Source organism: Pristiophorus japonicus, chromosome 19, assembly GCF_044704955.1.
Source record: "Pristiophorus japonicus isolate sPriJap1 chromosome 19, sPriJap1.hap1, whole genome shotgun sequence".
Taxonomy (NCBI): Eukaryota; Metazoa; Chordata; class Chondrichthyes; family Pristiophoridae; genus Pristiophorus; species Pristiophorus japonicus.
Window position 1 is genome coordinate 20,708,742 of NC_091995.1, and position 25,548 is coordinate 20,734,289.

General features: G+C 48.1%; 1 protein-coding gene across 1 annotated transcript in view; it reads right to left on the reverse strand.

Moving 5' to 3' along the window:
• gabbr1b (gamma-aminobutyric acid (GABA) B receptor, 1b) overlaps positions 1 to 25,548 on the reverse strand; it is a 662,620-nt gene that overhangs the window by 310,598 nt on the left and 326,474 nt on the right. Inside the window, exon 9 of the mRNA XM_070862216.1 lies at positions 4,490 to 4,555. Coding sequence (XP_070718317.1) covers positions 4,490 to 4,555 — 66 coding nt within the window. The remainder of the gene's footprint in view (positions 1 to 4,489; positions 4,556 to 25,548) is intronic.

Consider the following 25,548-nt stretch of genomic DNA (forward strand, 5'->3'; position numbering starts at 1 on the left):
TACAGTGAGCGCTGTGTTATATCGGTGTTACAGTGAGGGGTGTGTTATATCGGTGTTACAGTGAGGGGTGCGTTATATCAGTGTTACAGTGTGTGGTGTGTTATATCAGTGTTAGTGAGGGTTGCGTGATATCGTTGTTACAGTGAGGGGTGTGTTATATTGGTGTTACAGTGAGGGGTGTGTTATATCAGTGTTAGTGAGAGATGCGTTATATCGTTGTTACAGTGAGGGGGTGTTATATTGGTGTTACAGTGAGGGGTGTGTTATATCAGTGTTAGTGAGGGATGCGTTATATCGTGGTTACAGTGAGGGGTGCGTTATATCAGTGTTACAGTGAGTGGTGTGTTATATCGCTGTTAGTGAGGGATGCGTTATATCGTGGTTACAGTGAGGGGTGCGTTATATCAGTGTTACAGTGAGGGGTGTGTTATATCAGTGTTACAGTGAGTGGTGTGTTATATCGCTGTTAGTGAGGGATGCGTTATATCGTGGTTACAGTGAGGGGTGCGTTATATCAGTGTTACAGTGAGGGGTGTGTTATATCAGTGTTAGTGAGGGATGCGTTATATCGTTGTTACAGTGAGGGGTATGTTATATTGGTGTTACAGTGAGGGCTGTGTTATATCGGTGTTACAGTGAGGGGTGTGTTATATCGGTGTTACAGTGAGGGGTGTGTTATATCAGTGTTGCAGTGAGGGGTGTGTTATATCAGTGTTACAGTGAGGGGTGTGTTATATCGGTGTTACAGTGAGGGGTGTGTTGTATCGGTGTTACAGTGAGGGGTGTGTTATATCGTTGTTACAGTGAGGGCTGTGGTATATCGGTGTTACAGTGAGGGGTGTGTTATATCAGTGTTACAGTGAGGGGTGTGTTATATCGGTGTTACAGTGAGGGCTGTGTTATATCGGTGTTACAGTGAGGGGTGCGTTATATCGGTGTTACAGTGAGGGGTGTGTTATATCGGTGTTACAATGAGTGGTGTGTTATATCAGTGTTAGTGAGGAATGCGTTTTATCGTTGTTACAGTGAGGGGTGCGTTATATCGGTGTTACAATGAGTGGTGTGTTATATCAGTGTTAGTGAGGAATGCGTTTTATCGTTGTTACAGTGAGGGGTGTGTTATATTGGTGTTACAGTGAGGGGTGCGTTATATCAGTGTTACAGTGAGTGTTTTGTGTTATATCAGTGTTAGTGAGGAGTGCGTTATATCGTTGTTACAGTGAGGGGTGTGTTATATCGGTGTTACAGTGAGCGCTGTGTTATATCGGTGTTACAGTGAGGGGTGTGTTATATCGGTGTTACAGTGAGGGGTGCCTTATATCAGTGTTACAGTGTGTGGTGTGTTATATCAGTGTTAGTGAGGGTTGCGTGATATCGTTGTTACAGTGAGGGGTGTGTTATATCGTTGTTACAGTGAGGGGTGCGTTATATCAGTGTTACAGTGAGTGGTGTGTTATATCAGTGTTAGTGAGGGATGCGTTATATCGTTGTTACAGTGAGGGGTGTTATATTGGTGTTACAGTGAGGGGTGTGTTATATCAGTGTTCGTGAGGGATGCGTTATATCGTTGTTACAGTGAGGGGTGCGTTATATCAGTGTTACAGTGAGTGGTGTGTTATATCAGTGTTAGTGAGGGATGCGTTATATCGTTGTTACAGTGAGGGGTGTGTTATATCAGTGTTACAGTGAGGGGTGTGTTATATCGCTGTTAGTGAAGGATGCGTTATATCGTTGTTACAATGAGGGGATGTTATCTTGGTGTTACAGTGAGTGGTGTGTTATATTGGTGTTACAGTGATGGGTGTGTTATATCAGTGTTAGTGAGGGATGCGTTATATCGTTGTTACAGTGAGGGGTGTTATATTGGTGTTACAGTGAGGGGTGTGTTATATCAGTGTTAGTGAGGGATGCGTTATATCGTTGTTACAGTGAGGGGTGCGTTATATCAGTGTTACAGTGAGTGGTGTGTTATATCGCTGTTAGTGAGGGATGCGTTATATCGTTGTTACAGTGAGGGGGTGTTATATTGGTGTTACAGTGAGGGGTGTGTTATATCAGTGTTAGTGAGGGATGCGTTATATCGTTGTTACAGTGAGGGGGTGTTATATTGGTGTTACAGTGAGGGGGTGTTATATTGGTGTTACAGTGAGTGGTGTGTTATATCAGTGTTAGTGAGGAGTGCGTTATATCGTTGTTACAGTGAGGGGTGTGTTATATCGGTGTTACAGTGAGCGCTGTGTTATATCGGTGTTACAGTGAGGGGTGTGTTATATCGGTGTTACAGTGAGGGGTGCGTTATATCAGTGTTACAGTGTGTGGTTTGTTATATCAGTGTTAGTGAGGGTTGCGTGATATCGTTGTTACAGTGAGGGGTGTGTTATATTGGTGTTACAGTGAGGGGTGTGTTATATCAGTGTTAGTGAGAGATGCGTTATATCGTTGTTACAGTGAGGGGGTGTTATATTGGTGTTACAGTGAGGGGTGTGTTATATCAGTGTTAGTGAGGGATGCGTTATATCGTGGTTACAGTGAGGGGTGCGTTATATCAGTGTTACAGTGAGTGGTGTGTTATATCAGTGTTAGTGAGGGATGCGTTATATCGTTGTTACAGTGAGGGGTATGTTATATTGGTGTTACAGTGAGGGCTGTGTTATATCGGTGTTACAGTGAGGGGTGTGTTATATCGGTGTTACAGTGAGGGGTGCGTTATATCAGTGTTGCAGTGAGGGGTGTGTTATATCAGTGTTACAGTGAGGGGTGTGTTATATCGGTGTTACAGTGAGGGGTGTGTTATATTGGTGTTACAGTGAGGGCTGTGTTATATTGGTGTTACAGTGAGGGCTGTGTTATATCGGTATTACAGTGAGGGGTGTGTTATATCGGTGTTACAGTGAGGGGTGTGCTATATCAGTGTTACAGTGAGGGGTGTGTTATATCGGTGTTACAGTGAGGGGTGTGTTATATTGGTGTTACAGTGAGGGGTGTGTTATATCAGTGTTACAGTGAGGGCTGTGTTATATCAGTGTTACAGTGAGGGTTGTGTTATATTGATGTTACAGTGAGGGGTGTGTTATATCGGTGTTACAGTGAGGGGTGTGTTATATCAGTGTTACAGTGAGGGGTGTGTTATATCGGTGTTACAGTGAGGGGGTGTTATATCAGTGTTACAGTGAGGGGTGTGTTATATCAGTGTTACAGTGAGGGGTGTGTTATATTGGTGTTACAGTGAGGGGGTGTTATATCAGTGTTACAGTGAGGGGGTGTTATATTGGTGTTACAGTGAGGGGTGCGTTCTATCAGTGTTGCAGTGAAGGGTGTGTTAAAATCGCAGTGATTAAAGCAGGGGTAGATTGAGAGAAAAACGATTTCCTCTGTTGGGGAAGTCCAGAACTAGGGGGAATAACCTTAAAATGAGAGCGAGGTTTGTTCAGGGGTGATGTCAGGAAGCACTTCTTCGCACAACGGGCAGTGGGAATCTGGAACTCTCTCTCCTGCTGTTGAGGAGGGCATTCAATTAAAAATCTCAAAACCGATAGTGATAGGTTGTTGTTGGGTCAGGGTATTAAGGGTTGTCGAAGCAAGGCGGGTAAATGGAGTCAAGATACAGATCAGCCGTGATCCCATTGAATGGCAGAAGGGCGAAATGGCCTCCTCCGGTTCCTATGTTCCTATGGGATCTTTAATGGTCAACTGCTAAAGAACAGCACTGCTGACAATGCAGCACTCCCTGCGCTGGCGATTTCACACGTCGAGATCATCCACTCTGTGTGCATCCAGCTTCGGCAGAAGACCAAAACCTTATGTGTGGGTCTCACCCAAGTCATCCGTAAGGCAACACCTCCGACTGTGTAGTGGGCTTCCTCAAGCGGCAGCCTGGATTCTGTGCTCAATTCTCTGGAGTGGGGCAGGAGACATGTTGGACTTTCCCAGTCGGGGAAATCCATGAAGCAACGGAGAGAAAGGCAGGGCAGCTGCTCCCGAGGCCCTCGCCCCCTGTCGTGTCACATCAGGGTGACGAGGATCTGACAATGGGCGTCACTGACCCGTGGCTCAGTGGGTAGTGCTCTCGCCTCCGAGTCAGCAGCTTGTGGATTTGAGCCCCACTCCAGAAACTGGGCTGGCACTCCAGTGCAGCACTGAGCATTGTCGGAGGTTCCCACTTTCAGGTGTTAAACCGAGGCTCCGTCTGCCGTCTCAGGTGAACGTAAAAGATAGTGCAGTACCATTTCGAAGAAGAGCAGGGGAGTTCTCCCCGGCGTCCTGGGCCAATATTTATCCCTCAACCAGCATCACTAAAACAGATTATCTGGTCATTATCACATTGCTGTCTGTGGGAGCTTGCTGTGCGCAAATCGGCTGCCGCGTTTCCCACATTACAACAGGGACTGCACTCCACAAGTTCTTCCCCGGCTTTGAAGCACAATGGAAATCCCGAGGGTGGGAAAGATGCTATATAAATGCAAGTTCCTTTTTCCCAACACGCTCGTACCTCACAGAAGACTTTTCTTGCCTCAGTTTCATAGAATAACCCAACAATGATTCGGGCATCTTGCCTCTGCAAAGAAGGGGAAAAGTTTTCCATTAGGTTATAAACCCATTCAAGGCTTGCCCTGCCTGCACAGCACAACATATTTGGGAATGAAGGAATTCTTCACTCCCGTCTGGTACAGTACGGTCCGTGTGTGTCTCAGTGTTCAGCTCCTGTACACGTACAGTGCACTGCGGTAATAGGTTAATAATTCACTCCTGTCTGCTACAGTACGCTCTGTGTGTGTTCAGCTCCTGTACACGTACAGTGCAGTGCGGTAATAGGTTAATAATTCACTCCTGTCTGATACAATACAGCCCCTGTGTGTGTTCAGCTCCTGTACACATACAGTACAGTGCGGTAATAGGTTAATAATTCACTCCTGTCTGATACAATACGCTCTGTGTGTGTTCAGCTCCTGTACACATACAGTACAGTGCGGTAATAGGTTAATAATTCACTCCTGTCTGCTACAATACGCTCTGTGTGTGTTCAGCTCCTGTACACGTACAGTGCACTGCGGTAATAGGTTAATAATTCACTCCTGTCTGCTACAGTACGCTCTGTGTGTGTTCAGCTCCTGTACACGTACAGTGCAGTGCGGTAATAGGTTAATAATTCACTCCTGTCTGATACAATACAGCCCCTGTGTGTGTTCAGCTCCTGTACACATACAGTACAGTGCGGTAATAGGTTAATAATTCACTCCTGTCTGATACAATACGCTCTGTGTGTGTTCAGCTCCTGTACACATACAGTACAGTGCGGTAATAGGTTAATAATTCACTCCTGTCTGCTACAATACGCTCTGTGTGTGTTCAGCTCCTGTACACGTACAGTATACTGTAGTGATAGGTTAATAATTCACTCCTGTCTGCTACAATACGCTCCGTGTGTGTTCAGCTCCTGTACACGTACAGTGTACTGTAGTGATAGGTTAATAATTCACTCCTGTCTGATACAGTACGCTCTGTGTGTGTTCAGCTCCAGTACACGTACAGTGCAGTGCGGTAATAGGTTAATAATTCACTCCTGTCTGATACAATACGCTCTGTGTGTGTTCAGCTCCTGTACACGTACAGTACACTGTAGTAATAGGTTAATAATTCACTCCTGTCTGATACAATACGCTCTGTGTGTGTTCAGCTCCTTTACACGTACAGTGTACTGCGGTAATAGGTTAATAATTCACTCCTGTCTGCTACAGTACGCTCTGTGTGTGTTCAGCTCCTGTACACGTACAGTATACTGTAGTAATAGGTTAATAATTCACTCCTGTCTGATACAGTACGCTCTGTGTGTGTTCAGCTCCTGTACACGTACAGTATACTGTAGTAATAGGTTAATAATTCACTCCTGTCTGATACAGTACGCTCTGTGTGTGTTCAGCTCCTGTACACGTACAGTATACTGTAGTAATAGGTTAATAATTCACTCCTGTCTGGTACAATACAGCCCCTGTGAGTTCAGCTCCTGTAGACATACAGTACAGTCCGGTAATAGGTTAATAATTCACTCCCGTCTGGTACAGTACGCTCCGTGTGTGTTCAGCTCCTGTACACGTACAGTGTACTGTGGTAATAGGTTAATAATTCACTCCAGTCTGGTACAGTACAGCCTGTGTGTGTTCAGCTCCTGTACACGTACAGTGCAGTGCGGTAATAGGTTAATAATTCACTCCTGTCTGATACAATACGCTCTGTGTGTGTTCAGCTCCTGTACATGTACAGTGTACTGTGGTAATAGGTTAATAATTCACTCCCGTCTGGTACAGTACGCTCCGTGTGTGTTCAGCTCCTGTACACGTACAGTGTACTGTGGTAATAGGTTAATAATTCACTCCCGTCTGGTACAGTACGCTCCGTGTGTGTTCAGCTCCTGTACACGTACAGTACACTGCGGTAATAGGTTAATAATTCACTCCAGTCTGGTACAGTACAGCCTGTGAGTGTCTCAGTAGCAATTCTTGTACATGTGCTTATTCTTTGGCGGCCCCTCGTATCGAGGATGACTTGCTTCCACCAAAAAGGGATGAGTTCACAGATATTTCAATGAAGGACCTGAGATTCCAGAGCCCGAACCACATTCTGAAGGGTGGAAGATCCTGTGCGTGGATTTTAACGTGTGGTGACCATTGCACACCAGCCACCACACTGGTTTGACAGAGCTAGGTCTTGGTCCAGTGGCAAGAATTAACCAGATTACTGGAGACCTGCTCTGCTGCACAGACCTATTGCGCGCACATATCGCAGTGTGGGCTGGCCTGTGCTGCCCCTGGGCCCTCGGCTCTCCTGGGCCCCGAACTCACGCCTCTCCTGGGCCCCGATCACGTCCCTCTACAATCTCTCGCCACTCCTTCGCCCCGACCTCGCCGTTCCTGCTGAATCAGCGACCTGGACTATGGTGATGTCCAACACAGTCGCCCTCTTCACTGCCGTATCCCTCCCGGACCGGGTCACGCTGCACCTTACAGTGGTATGATCATTTGATGACCCGACCTGACACAGATGGTTCCTGACACATACACATACACACACTGACACTCTCACACACACACACTGACTCTCATACACACACTGACACTCTCACACACACTGACACTCTCACACACACTGACTCTCTCACACACACTGACTCTCTCACACACACTGACACTCTCACACACACTGACACTCTCACACACACTGACTCTCTCACACACACTGACACTCTCACACACACTGACTCTCTCACACACACTGACACTCTCACATACACTGACACTCTCACACACACTGACTCTCATACACACACTGACACTCTCACACACACTGACTCTCTCACACACACTGACTCTCTCACACACACTGACACTCTCACACACACTGACACTCTCACACACACTGACTCTCTCACACACACTGACTCTCTCACACACACTGACACTCTCACACACACTGACACTCTCACACACACTGACTCTCTCACACACACTGACTCTCTCACACACACTGACACTCTCACATACACTGACACTCTCACACACACTGACTCTCATACACACACTGACACTCTCACACACACTGACTCTCTCACACACACTGACACTCTCACATACACTGACACTCTCACACACACTGACTCTCATACACACACTGACACTCTCACATACACTGACTCTCACACACACTCACACTGACTCTCTCACATACACTGACTCTCATACACACACACTGACTCTCACACACACACACACTGACTCTCTCACAAAAAAACACTGACTCTCACACACACACTGACTCTCTCACACACACTGACTCTCACACACACACACTGACTCTCACATACACACACACTGACTCTCTCACAAAAAACACTGACTCTCACACACACACTGACTCTCACACACACACTGACTCTCTCACACATTGACTCTCTCACATACACACACACTGACTCTCTCACACACACTGACTCTCACACACACACACTGACTCTCACATACACACACACTGACTCTCTCACAAAAAACACTGACTCTCACACACACACACTGACTCTCACATACACACACACTGACTCTCTCACAAAAAACACTGACTCTCACACACACACTGACTCTCACACACACACTGACTCTCTCACACACTGACTCTCTCACATACACACACACTGACTCTCTCACACACACTGACTCTCACACACACACACTGACTCTCACATACACACACACTGACTCTCTCACAAAAAACACTGACTCTCACACACACACTGACTCTCACACACACACTGACTCTCTCACACACTGACTCTCTCACATACACACACACTGACTCTATCACACACACTGACTCTCACACACACACACTGACTCTCACATACACACACACTGACTCTCTCACACACACACACACACTGACTCTCACACACACACACTGACTCTCTCACACATACTGACTCTCACACACACATATACACTGACTCTCACACACACACACTGACTCTCTCTCACACACACTGACTCTCTCACACACACATTGACTCCCTCTCACACACACAGACTCTCTCACACACACACACTGACTCTCACAAACACACACACTGACTCTCACACAAACTCACACTGACTCTCACTCACACTGACTCTCTCACACACACACTGACTCTCACACACACACACACTGACTCTCACACACACACTGACTCTCTCACACACTGACTCTCACACACACACTGACTCTCTCACACACACTTACTCTCTCACACACACGCTGACTCTCTCACATACACTGACTCCCTCACACACACTGACTCTCTCACACACACACTGACTCTCTCACACACACACTGACTCTCACACACACACACTGACTCTCTCACACACACACTGACTCTCACACACACACTGACTCTCTCACAAAAAAACACTGACTCTCACACACACACTGACTCTCTCACACACACTGACTCTCTCACACACACTGACTCTCTCACACACACACTGACTCTCTCTCACACACACATTGACTCTCTCACACACACTGACTCTCACACACACATTGATTACACACACTCACACTGACTCTCATACACACACACTGACTTTCTCACATACACATTGACACTCTCACACACACGCTGACTCTCACACACACACACTGACTCTCACACACACACAAACTGACTCTCACACACACACACTGACTCTCTCGCACTCAATGGCTCTCTCACACACACTGACTCTCACACACACTCACACTGACTCTCTCACATACACACACTGACTCTCACACACACACTGACTCTCACACACACACTGACTCTCTCACAAAAGAACACTGACTCTCACACACGCACTGACTCTCTCACACACACTGACTCTCTCTCACACACACACTGACTCTCTCACACACACACACTGACTCTCACACACACACAAACTGACTCTCACACACACACACTGACTCTCTCACACATACACTGACTCTCACACACACACACTGACTCTCACACACACACACATACTGGCTCTCTCACACACACACACTGACTCTCACACACACACTGATTCTCTCACACACACTGACTCACACACACACACACACTGACTCTCACATACACACACTGACTCTCTCACATACACACACTGACTCTCACACACACACGCACACACTGACTCTCACACACACACACTGATTCTCTCACACACACTGACTCACACACACACTGACTCTCTCACACACACTGACTCTCTCACACACACACTGACTCTCTCACACACACTGACTCTCTCACACACACACACACACACACACTGACTCTCTCACACACACACACACTGACTCTCACACACACACACACTGACTCTCTCACAGACATTAACTCTCTCATACACACCCTGACTCTCTCACACACACTGACTCTCACACGCACACACACTGACTCTCACATACACACACTGACTCTCTCACATACACACACTGACTCTCACACACACACACACTGACTCTCTCACAGACATTAACTCTCTCATACACACCCTGACTCTCTCACACACACTGACTCTCACACGCACACACACTGACTCTCACACACACACACTGATTCTCTCACACACACTGACTCACACACACACTGACTCTCTCACACACACTGACTCTCTCACACACACTGACTCTCTCACACACACACACACACACTGACTCTCTCACACACACACACACTGACTCTCACACACACACACACACTGACTCTCACACACACTGACTCACACACACACACACACACTGACTCTCTCACACATACTGACTCTCACACACACATACACACTGACTCTCACACACACACACACTGACTCTCTCTCACACACACTGACTCTCTCACACACACATTGACTCTCTCTCACACACACTGACTCTCTCACACACACACACTGACTCTCACAAACACACACACTGACTCTCACACACACACTGACTCTCTCACACACTGATTCTCTCACACACACACAGACTCTCACATACACTGACTCTCTCACACACATACTGACTCTCTCACACACACACTGACTCACACACACTGACTCTCTCACACACACTGACCCTCTCACACACACGCTGACTCTCTCACACACACTGACTCCCTCACACACACTGGCTCTCTCTCACACACACACTGACTCTCTCACACACACACTGACTCTCACACACTGACTCACACACACACTGACTCTTTCTCACACACATGCTGACTCTCTCACACACACACTGACTCTCACGCACACACTGACTCTCTCACACACACTGACTCTCACACACACACTGACTCTCACACTCACTCACACTGACTCTCATACACACACGCTGAACCTCTCACACACACAGACTCTCTCACACACACTGACTCTCTCACACACACACACACTGACACTCTCACACACACTGACTCTCTCACACACACACTGACTCTCTCACACAAACACTGACTCTCACACACACTGACTCTCTCACACACACACTGACTCTCTCTCACACACACACTGACTCTCTCACACACACACTGACTCTCACGCACACACTGACTCTCACACACACTGGCTCTCACACACACTCACACTGACTCTCATACACACACACTGACTCTCTCACACACACAGACTCTCTCACACACACTGATTCTCTCACACACTGACTCTCTCACACACACTGACTCTCTCTCACACACACACTGACTCTCTCACACACACACACTGACTCTCTCACACACACACTGACTCTCTCACACACACACACTGACTCTCTCACACACACACACACTGACTCTCTCACACACACACACACTGACTCTCACACACACACACACTGACTCACACACACTGACTCTCTCACACACACTGACCCTCTCACACACACGCTGACTCTCTCACACACACTGACTCCCTCACACACACTGGTTCTCTCTCACACACACACTGACTCTCTCACACACACACTGACTCTCACACACTGACTCACACACACACTGACTCTTTCTCACACACATGCTGACTCTCTCACACACACACTGACTCTCACGCACACACTGACTCTCTCACACACACTGACTCTCACACACACACTGACTCTCACACTCACTCACACTGACTCTCATACACACACGCTGAACCTCTCACACACACAGACTCTCTCACACACACTGACTCTCTCACACACACACACACTGACACTCTCACACACACTGACTCTCTCACACACACACTGACTCTCTCACACACACTGACTCTCACATACACACACACTGACTCTCTCACACACACACACACTGACTCTCTCACACACACACACACTGACTCTCACACACACACACACTGACTCTCACACACACACTGACTCTCTCACACACACACACACACTGACTCTCTCACACACACTGACTCTCTCACACACACACACACTGACTCTCACACACACACACACAGACTCTCTCACACACACTGATTCTCTCACACACACTGACTCTCTCACACACACTGACTCTCTCTCACACACACACTGACTCTCTCACACACACACACTGACTCTCTCACACACACACTGACTCTCTCACACACACACTGACTCTCTCACACAGTGAGTCTCTCACATACACACTGACTCTCTCACACACACTGACTCTCACACACATACTGACTCTCATACACACGCACACTGACTCTCTCACAACACTGATTCTCTCACACACACTGACTTTCTCTCACACACACACTGACTCTCTCACACACACACACTGACTCTCTCTCACACACACACTGACTCTATCACACACACACACTGACTCTCTCACACACACACACTGACTCTCTCTCACACACACACTGACTCTATCACACACACACACTGACTCTCTCACACACACAATGACTCTCACACACACTGACTCTCTCACACACACACTGACTCTCTCTCACACACACACTGACTCTCTCACACACACACTGACTCTCACGCACACACTGACACTCACACACACATTGACTCTCACACACACACTGACTCTCTCACACACGCACACTGACTCTCTCACAACACTGACTCTCACACACACACACTGACTTTCTCTCACACACATACTGACTCTCTCACACACACTGACTCTCTCACACACACTGACATTCTCTCACACACACACTGACTCTCTCACAGACATTAACTCTCTCATACACACACTGACTCTCTCACACACACTGACTCTCACACGCACACTGACTCTCACACACACACTGACTCACACACACACACACACTGACTCATACACACACACTGACTCTCTCACACACACAGTGACTCTCTCACATACACTGACTCTCACACACACACACTGACTCACACACACTGACTCACACACACACACTGACTCACACACACACACTGACTCTCACACACACACAAACTGACTCTCACACACACACACTGACTCTCTCACACATACACTGACTCTCACACACACACACACTGACTCTCACACACACACATACTGACTCTCTCACACACACACACTGACTCTCACACACACACTGATTCTCTCACACACACTGACTCACACACACACACTGACTCACACACACACACACTGACTCTCTCACACATACACTGACTCTCACACACACACACTGACTCACACACACACACACATACTGGCTCTCTCACACACACACACTGACTCTCACACACACACTGATTCTCTCACACACACTGACTCACACACACACACACACTGACTCTCACATACACACACTGACTCTCTCACATACACACACTGACTCTCACACACACACGCACACACTGACTCTCACACACACACACTGATTCTCTCACACACACTGACTCACACACACACTGACTCTCTCACACACACTGACTCTCTCACACACACACTGACTCTCTCACACACACTGACTCTCTCACACACACACACACACACACACTGACTCTCTCACACACACACACACTGACTCTCACACACACACACACTGACTCTCTCACAGACATTAACTCTCTCATACACACCCTGACTCTCTCACACACACTGACTCTCACACGCACACACACTGGCTCTCACATACACACACTGACTCTCTCACATACACACACTGACTCTCACACACACACACACTGACTCTCTCACAGACATTAACTCTCTCATACACACCCTGACTCTCTCACACACACTGACTCTCACACGCACACACACTGACTCTCACACACACACACTGATTCTCTCACACACACTGACTCACACACACACTGACTCTCTCACACACACTGACTCTCTCACACACACTGACTCTCTCACACACACACACACACACTGACTCTCTCACACACACACACACTGACTCTCACACACACACACACACACTGACTCTCACACACACTGACTCACACACACACACACACTGACTCTCTCACACATACTGACTCTCACACACACATACACACTGACTCTCACACACACACACTGACTCTCTCTCACACACACTGACTCTCTCACACACACATTGACTCTCTCTCACACACACTGACTCTCTCACACACACACACTGACTCTCACAAACACACACACTGACTCTCACACACACACTGACTCTCTCACACACTGATTCTCTCACACACACACAGACTCTCACATACACTGACTCTCTCACACACATACTGACTCTCTCACACACACACTGACTCACACACACTGACTCTCTCACACACACTGACCCTCTCACACACACGCTGACTCTCTCACACACACTGACTCCCTCACACACACTGGCTCTCTCTCACACACACACTGACTCTCTCACACACACACTGACTCTCACACACTGACTCACACACACACTGACTCTTTCTCACACACATGCTGACTCTCTCACACACACACTGACTCTCACGCACACACTGACTCTCTCACACACACTGACTCTCACACACACACTGACTCTCACACTCACTCACACTGACTCTCATACACACACGCTGAACCTCTCACACACACAGACTCTCTCACACACACTGACTCTCTCACACACACACACACTGACACTCTCACACACACTGACTCTCACACACACTGGCTCTCACACACACTCACACTGACTCTCATACACACACACTGACTCTCTCACACACACAGACTCTCTCACACACACTGATTCTCTCACACACACTGACTCTCTCACACACACTGACTCTCTCTCACACACACACTGACTCTCTCACACACACACACTGACTCTCTCACACACACACTGACTCTCTCACACACACAATGACTCTCACACACACTGACTCTCTCACACACACACTGACTCTCTCACACACACTGACTCTCACATACACACACACTGACTCTCTCACACACACACACACTGACTCTCACACACACACACACTGACTCTCACACACACACTGACTCTCTCACACACACACACACACTGACTCTCTCACACACACTGACTCTCTCACACACACACACACTGACTCTCACACACACACACACAGACTCTCTCACACACACTGATTCTCTCACACACACTGACTCTCTCACACACACTGACTCTCTCTCACACACACACTGACTCTCTCACACACACACACTGACTCTCTCACACACACACTGACTCTCTCACACACACAATGACTCTCACACACACTGACTCTCTCACACACACACTGACTCTCTCACACACACACTGACTCTCTCACACAGTGAGTCTCTCACATACACACTGACTCTCTCACACACACTGACTCTCACACACATACTGACTCTCACACACACGCACACTGACTCTCTCACAACACTGATTCTCTCACACACACTGACTTTCTCTCACACACACACTGACTCTCTCACACACACACACTGACTCTCTCTCACACACACACTGACTCTATCACACACACACACTGACTCTCTCACACACACACACTGACTCTCTCACACACACACTGACTCTCTCACACAGTGAGTCTCTCACATACACACTGACTCTCTCACACACACTGACTCTCACACACATACTGACTCTCACACACACGCACACTGACTCTCTCACAACACTGATTCTCTCACACACACTGACTTTCTCTCACACACACACTGACTCTCTCTCACACACACACTGACTCTCTCTCACACACACACTGACTCTATCACACACACACACTGACTCTCTCACACACACAATGACTCTCACACACACTGACTCTCTCACACACACACTGACTCTCTCTCACACACACACTGACTCTCTCACACACACACTGACTCTCACGCACACACTGACACTCACACACACATTGACTCTCACACGCACACTGACTCTCTCACACACATACTGACTCTCTCACACACACTGACTCTCTCACACACACTGACATTCTCTCACACACACACTGACTCTCTCACAGACATTAACTCTCTCATACACACACTGACTCTCTCACACACACTGACTCTCACACGCACACTGACTCTCACACACACACTGACTCACACACACACACACACTGACTCATACACACACACTGACTCTCTCACACACACAGTGACTCTCTCACATACACTGACTCTCACACACACACACTGACTCACACACACTGACTCACACACACACACTGACTCACACACACACACTGACTCTCACACACACACAAACTGACTCTCACACACACACACTGACTCTCTCACACATACACTGACTCTCACACACACACACACTGACTCTCACACACACACATACTGACTCTCTCACACACACACACTGACTCTCACACACACACTGATTCTCTCACACACACTGACTCACACACACACACTGACTCTCACATACACACACTGACTCTCTCACATACACACACTGACTCTCACACACACACGCACACACTGACTCTCACACACACACACTGATTCTCTCACACACACTGACTCACACACACACACACACTGATTCTCTCACACACACTGACTCTCTCACACACACTGACTCTCTCACACACACTGACTCTCACATACACACACACTGACTCTCTCACACACACACACACTGACTCTCTCTCACACACACACACTGACTCTCACACACACACACACTGACTCTCACACACACACTGACTCTCTCACACACACACACACACTGACTCTCTCACACATACTGACTCTCACACACACATACACACTGACTCTCACACACACACACTGACTCTCTCTCACACACACTGACTCTCTCACACACACATTGACTCTCTCTCACACACACTGACTCTCTCACACACACACTGACTCTCACAAACACACACACTGACTCTCACACACACTCACACTGACTCTCACACACACTGATTCTCTCACACACACACAGACTCTCACATACACTGACTCTCTCACACACACACTGACTCTCTCACACACGCACACTGACGCTCTCGCAACACTGACTCTCACACACACACTGACTCTCACACACACACATACTGACTCTCTCACACGCACACTGACTCACACGCACTGACTCTCTCACACACACTGACTCTCTCTCACACACACACTGACTCTCTCACACACACACACTGACTCTCACACACACACAAACTGACTCTCACACACACACACTGACTCTCTCACACATACACTGACTCTCACACACACACACTGACTCTCACACACACACACATACTGGCTCTCTCACACACACACACTGACTCTCACACACACACTGATTCTCTCACACACACTGACTCACACACACACACACACTGACTCTCACATACACACACTGACTCTCTCACATACACACACTGACTCTCACACACACACGCACACACTGACTCTCACACACACACACTGATTCTCTCACACACACTGACTCACACACACACTGACTCTCTCACACACACTGACTCTCTCACACACACACTGACTCTCTCACACACACTGACTCTCTCACACACACACACACACACACACACTGACTCTCTCACACACACACACACTGACTCTCACACACACACACACTGACTCTCTCACAGACATTAACTCTCTCATACACACCCTGACTCTCTCACACACACTGACTCTCACACGCACACACACTGACTCTCACATACACACACTGACTCTCTCACATACACACACTGACTCTCACACACACACACACTGACTCTCTCACAGACATTAACTCTCTCATACACACCCTGACTCTCTCACACACACTGACTCTCACACGCACACACACTGACTCTCACACACACACACTGATTCTCTCACACACACTGACTCACACACACACTGACTCTCTCACACACACTGACTCTCTCACACACACTGACTCTCTCACACACACACACACACACTGACTCTCTCACACACACACACACTGACTCTCACACACACTGACTCACACACACACACACACTGACTCTCTCACACATACTGACTCTCACACACACATACACACTGACTCTCACACACACACACTGACTCTCTCTCACACACACTGACTCTCTCACACACACATTGACTCTCTCTCACACACACTGACTCTCTCACACACACACACTGACTCTCACAAACACACACACTGACTCTCACACACACACTGACTCTCTCACACACTGATTCTCTCACACACACACAGACTCTCACATACACTGACTCTCTCACACACATACTGACTCTCTCACACACACACTGACTCACACACACTGATTCTCTCACACACACTGACCCTCTCACACACACGCTGACTCTCTCACACACACTGACTCCCTCACACACACTGGCTCTCTCTCACACACACACTGACTCTCTCACACACACACTGACTCTCACACACTGACTCACACACACACTGACTCTTTCTCACACACATGCTGACTCTCTCACACACACACTGACTCTCACGCACACACTGACTCTCTCACACACACTGACTCTCACACACACACTGACTCTCACACTCACTCACACTGACTCTCATACACACACGCTGAACCTCTCACACACACAGACTCTCTCACACACACTGACTCTCTCACACACACAGACACTGACACTCTCACACACACTGACTCTCTCACACACACACTGACTCTCTCACACAAACACTGACTCTCACACACACTGACTCTCTCACACACACACTGACTCTCTCTCACACACACACTGACTCTCTCACACACACACTGACTCTCACGCACACACTGACTCTCACACACACTGGCTCTCACACACACTCACACTGACTCTCATACACACACACTGACTCTCTCACACACACAGACTCTCTCACACACACTGATTCTCTCACACACACTGACTCTCTCACACACACTGACTCTCTCTCACACACACACTGACTCTCTCACACACACACACTGACTCTCTCACACACACACTGACTCTCTCACACACACAATGACTCTCACACACACTGACTCTCTCACACACACACTGACTCTCTCACACACACTGACTCTCACATACACACACACTGACTCTCTCACACACACACACACTGACTCTCTCACACACACACTGACTCTCACACACACACACACTGACTCTCACACACACACTGACTCTCTCACACATACTGACTCTCACACACACATACACACTGACTCTCACACACACACACTGACTCTCTCTCACACACACTGACTCTCTCACACACACATTGACTCTCTCTCACACACACTGACTCTCTCACACACACACACTGACTCTCACAAACACACACACTGACTCTCACACACACTCACACTGACTCTCACACACACTGATTCTCTCACACACACACAGACTCTCACATACACTGACTCTCTCACACACACACTGACTCTCTCACACACGCACACTGACGCTCTCGCAACACTGACTCTCACACACACACTGACTCTCACACACACACATACTGACTCTCTCACACGCACACTGACTCACACACACTGACTCTCTCACACACACTGACTCTCTCTCACACACACACTGACTCTCTCACACACACTGACTCTCACACACACACAAACTGACTCTCACACACACACACTGACTCTCTCACACATACACTGACTCTCACACACACACACTGACTCTCACACACACACACATACTGGCTCTCTCACACACACACACTGACTCTCACACACACACACATACTGGCTCTCTCACACACACACACTGACTCTCACACACACACTGATTCTCTCACACACACTGACTCACACACACACACACACTGACTCTCACATACACACACTGACTCTCTCACATACACACACTGACTCTCACACACACACACGCACACACTGACTCTCACACACACACACTGATTCTCTCACACACACTGACTCACACACACACTGACTCTCTCACACACACTGACTCTCTCACACACACACTGACTCTCTCACACACACTGACTCTCTCACACACACACACACACACACACTGACTCTCTCACACACACACACACTGACTCTCACACACACACACACTGACTCTCTCACAGACATTAACTCTCTCATACACACCCTGACTCTCTCACACACACTGACTCTCACACGCACACACACTGACTCTCACATACACACACTGACTCTCTCACATACACACACTGACTCTCACACACACACACACTGACTCTCTCACAGACATTAACTCTCTCATACACACCCTGACTCTCTCACACACACTGACTCTCACACGCACACACACTGACTCTCACACACACACACTGATTCTCTCACACACACTGACTCACACACACACTGACTCTCTCACACACACTGACTCTCTCACACACACTGACTCTCCAACACACACACACACACACTGACTCTCTCACACACACACACACTGACTCTCACACACACACACACACACTGACTCTCACACACACACTGACTCACACACACACACACACACTGACTCTCTCACACATACTGACTCTCACACACACATACACACTGACTCTCACACACACACACTGACTCTCTCTCACACACACTGACTCTCTCACACACACATTGACTCTCTCTCACACACACTGACTCTCTCACACACACACACTGACTCTCACAAACACACACACTGACTCTCACACACACACTGACTCTCTCACACACTGATTCTCTCACACACACACAGACTCTCACATACACTGACTCTCTCACACACATACTGACTCTCTCACACACACACTGACTCACACACACTGACTCTCTCACACACACTGACCCTCTCACACACACGCTGACTCTCTCACACACACTGACTCCCTCACACACACTGGCTCTCTCTCACACACACACTGACTCTCTCACACACACACTGACTCTCACACACTGACTCACACACACACTGACTCTTTCTCACACACATGCTGACTCTCTCACACACACACTGACTCTCACGCACACACTGACTCTCTCACACACACTGACTCTCACACACACACTGACTCTCACACTCACTCACACTGACTCTCATACACACACGCTGAACCTCTCACACACACAGACTCTCTCACACACACTGACTCTCTCACACACACACACTGACACTCTCACACACACTGACTCTCTCACACACACACTGACTCTCTCACACAAACACTGACTCTCACACACACTGACTCTCTCACACACACACTGACTCTCTCTCACACACACACTGACTCTCTCACACACACACTGACTCTCACGCACACACTGACTCTCACACACACTGGCTCTCACACACACTCACACTGACTCTCATACACACACACTGACATCTCACACACACAGACTCTCTCACACACACTGATTCTCTCACACACAATGACTCACACACACACTGACTCTCACACACACACTGACTCTCTCACACACACACTGACACTCACGCGCACACTGACTCTCTCACACACACTGACTCTCACACACTCACTGACTCTCTCACACACATACTGACTCTCTCACACACACTGACTCTCTCACACACACACTGACTCTCTCTCACACACACACTGACTCTCTCTCACACACATACTGACTCTCTCACACACACACTGACACTCACACACACTGACTCTCTCACACACACACTGACTCTCTCTCACACACATACTGACTCTCTCACACACACACTGACACTCACACACACTGACTCTCTCACACACACACTGACTCTCTCTCACACACACTGACACTCACGCGCACACTGACTCTCTCACACACACTGATTCTCTCACACACACACTGACTCTCTCACACACACTGACTCTCACACACACACACTGACTCTCTCACACACACACACTGACTCTCACACACACTGACTCTCTCACACACACACTGACTCTCTCTCACACACACACTGACTCTCTCTCACACACACTGACTCTCACACACACACATACTGACTCTCTCACACACACACACTGACTCTCACACACACTGACTCTCTCACACACACACTGACTCTCTCTCACACACACTGACTCTCTCACACACACACTGACTCTCTCACACACACTGACTCTCACACACACACACTGACTCTCACACACACACACTGACTCTCTCACAACACTGACTCTCACACATACACTGACTTTCTCTCACACACATACTGACTCTCTCACACACACTGACTCTCACGCACACACTGACACTCACACACACGCACACTGACTCTCTCACAACACTGATTCTCTCACACACACTGACTCTCTCTCACACACACACTGACTCTCTCACACACGTACACTGACTCTCACACACACACATAATGACTCCCTCACATACACTGACTCTCACGCACACACTGACTCTCTCACACACACTGACTCTCTCACACACACTGACTCTCACACACACTCACACTGACTCTCATACACACACACTGACTTTCTCACACACACACTGACACTCTCACACACACGCTGACTCTCACACACACTGACTCTCTCACACACACTGACTCTCTCTCACACATACACTGACTCTCCCACACACACTGACTCTCACACACACACAAACTGACTCTCACACACACACACTGACTCTCTCTCACACACACACAGACTCTCCCACACACACTGACTCTCACACACACACAAACTGACTCTCACATAGACACACACTGACTCTCTCACATACACACACTGACTCTCACACACACATGCACTGACTCTCACACACACACACTGACTCTCACATAGACACACACTGACTCTCTCACATACACACACTGACTCTCACACACACACACACTGACTCTCACACACACACTGACTCTCTCACAAAAAAAAACTGACTCTCACACACACTGACTCTCTCACACACACTGACTCTCACACACACACTGACTCTCACATGCACACACACTGACTCTCTCACACACACACACTGACTCTCACACACACACACACTGACTCTCACACACACACACTGACTCTCACAAACACACACACTGACTCTCACACACACTCACACTGACTCTCATACACACTGACTCACACACACACTGACTCTCACACACACACACACACTGACTCTCATACACACTGACTCACACACACACTGACTCTGTCACACACTGATTCTCTCACACACACTGACTCTCTCACACACACTGACTCTCACACACATACTGACTCTCACACACACACATACTGACTCTCTCACACACTCACTGACTCTCTCACACACATACTGACTCTCTCACACACACTGACTCTCTCACACACACTGACTCTCTCACACACACTGACTCTCACACACACACTGACTCTCACACACACACATACTGACTCTCTCACACACTCACTGACTCTCTCTCACATACACTAACTCTCTCACACACACACTGACTCTCTCACACACACACACTGACTCTCTCACACACACTGACTCTCTCACACACACTGACTCTCTCACACACACACTGACTCTCTCTCACACACACACTGACTCTCTCACACACACACACTGACTCTCACACATACACTGACTTTCTCTCACACACATACTGACTCTCTCACACACACTGACTCTCACGCACACACTGACACTCACACACACGCACACTGACTCTCTCACAACACTGATTCTCTCACACACACTGCCTTTCTCTCACACACACACTGACTCTCTCACAACACTGATTCTCTCACACACACTGACTCTCTCACACACGCACACTGACTCTCTCACAACACTGATGCTCTCACACACACTGACTCTCTCTCACACACACACTGACTCTCTCACACACACACACTGACTCTCTCACACACACAATGACTCTCACACACACTGACTCTCTCACACACACACACTGACTCTCTCACACACACTGACTCTCTCACACACACACTGACTCTCTCTCACACACACACTGACTCTCTCACACACACACTGACTCTCACGCACACACTGACTCTCACACACACACTGACTCTCTCACAACACTGACTCTCAAACACACACACTGACTTTCTCTCACACACATACTGACTCTCTCACACACACTGACTCTCTCACACACACTGACTCTCTCACAACACTGACTCTCAAACACACACACTGACTTTCTCTCACACACATACTGACTCTCTCACACACACTGACTCTCACGCACACACTGACTCTCACACACACACTGACTCTCTCACAACACTGACTCTCAAACACACACACTGACTTTCTCTCACACACACACTGACTCTCTCACACACACTGACTCTCTCACAGACAATAACTCTCTCACACACACACTGACTATCTCTCTCACACACACTGACTCCCTCACAGACACTGACTCTCTCTCACACACACTGACTCTCTCACAGACACTGACTCTCTCTCACACACACTGACTCTCTCACACACACATTGACTCTCACACACACTGACTCTCTCACACACACTGACTCTCACACACACTGACTCTCTCACACACACTGACTCTCACACACACTGACTCTCTCACACACACTGACTCCCTCACAGACACTGACTCTCTCTCACACACACTGACTCTCTCACACACACACTGACTCTCACACACACTGACTCTCTCACACACACTGACTCTCACACACACACATACTGACTCTCTCACACACACACTGACTCTATCACACACACACTGACTCTATCACACACACAGACTCTCACACACATTGACTCTCACACACACACACTGACTCTCTCACACACGCACTGACTCTCTCACACACACACTGACTCTCTCACACACACTGATTCTCTCACACACACTGACTCTCTCTCACACACACTGACTCTCTCACACACACACACTGACTCTCTCACACACACACTGCCTCTCTCACACACACAATGATTCTCACACACACTGACTCTCTCACACACACACACTGACTCTCTCACACACACTGACTCTCACACACACATTGACTCACACACACACACACTGACTCTCACACACACACACTGACTTTCTCGCACACACACTGACACTCGCACACACACACTGACTCTCTCACACACACACACTGACTCTCTCACACACACTGACTCTCACACACACACTGACTCTCTCACACACACTGAATCTCAGACACACACAAACTGACTCTCACACACACACACTGACTCTCTCACACATACACTGACTCTCACACACACACACACTGACTCTCACACACACACATACTGACTCTCTCACACACACACACTGACTCTCACATACACTGATTCTCTCACACACACTGACTCACACACACACACATACTGACTCTCACATACACACACACTGACTCTCTCACATACATACACTGACTCTCACACACACACACACACTGACTCTCACACACACACTGACTCTCACACACACACTGACTCTCTCACACACACTGACTCACACACACACACACTGACTCTCTCACATACAAACACACTGACTCTCTCACACACACACACTGACTCTCACACACACACTGACTCTCTCTCACA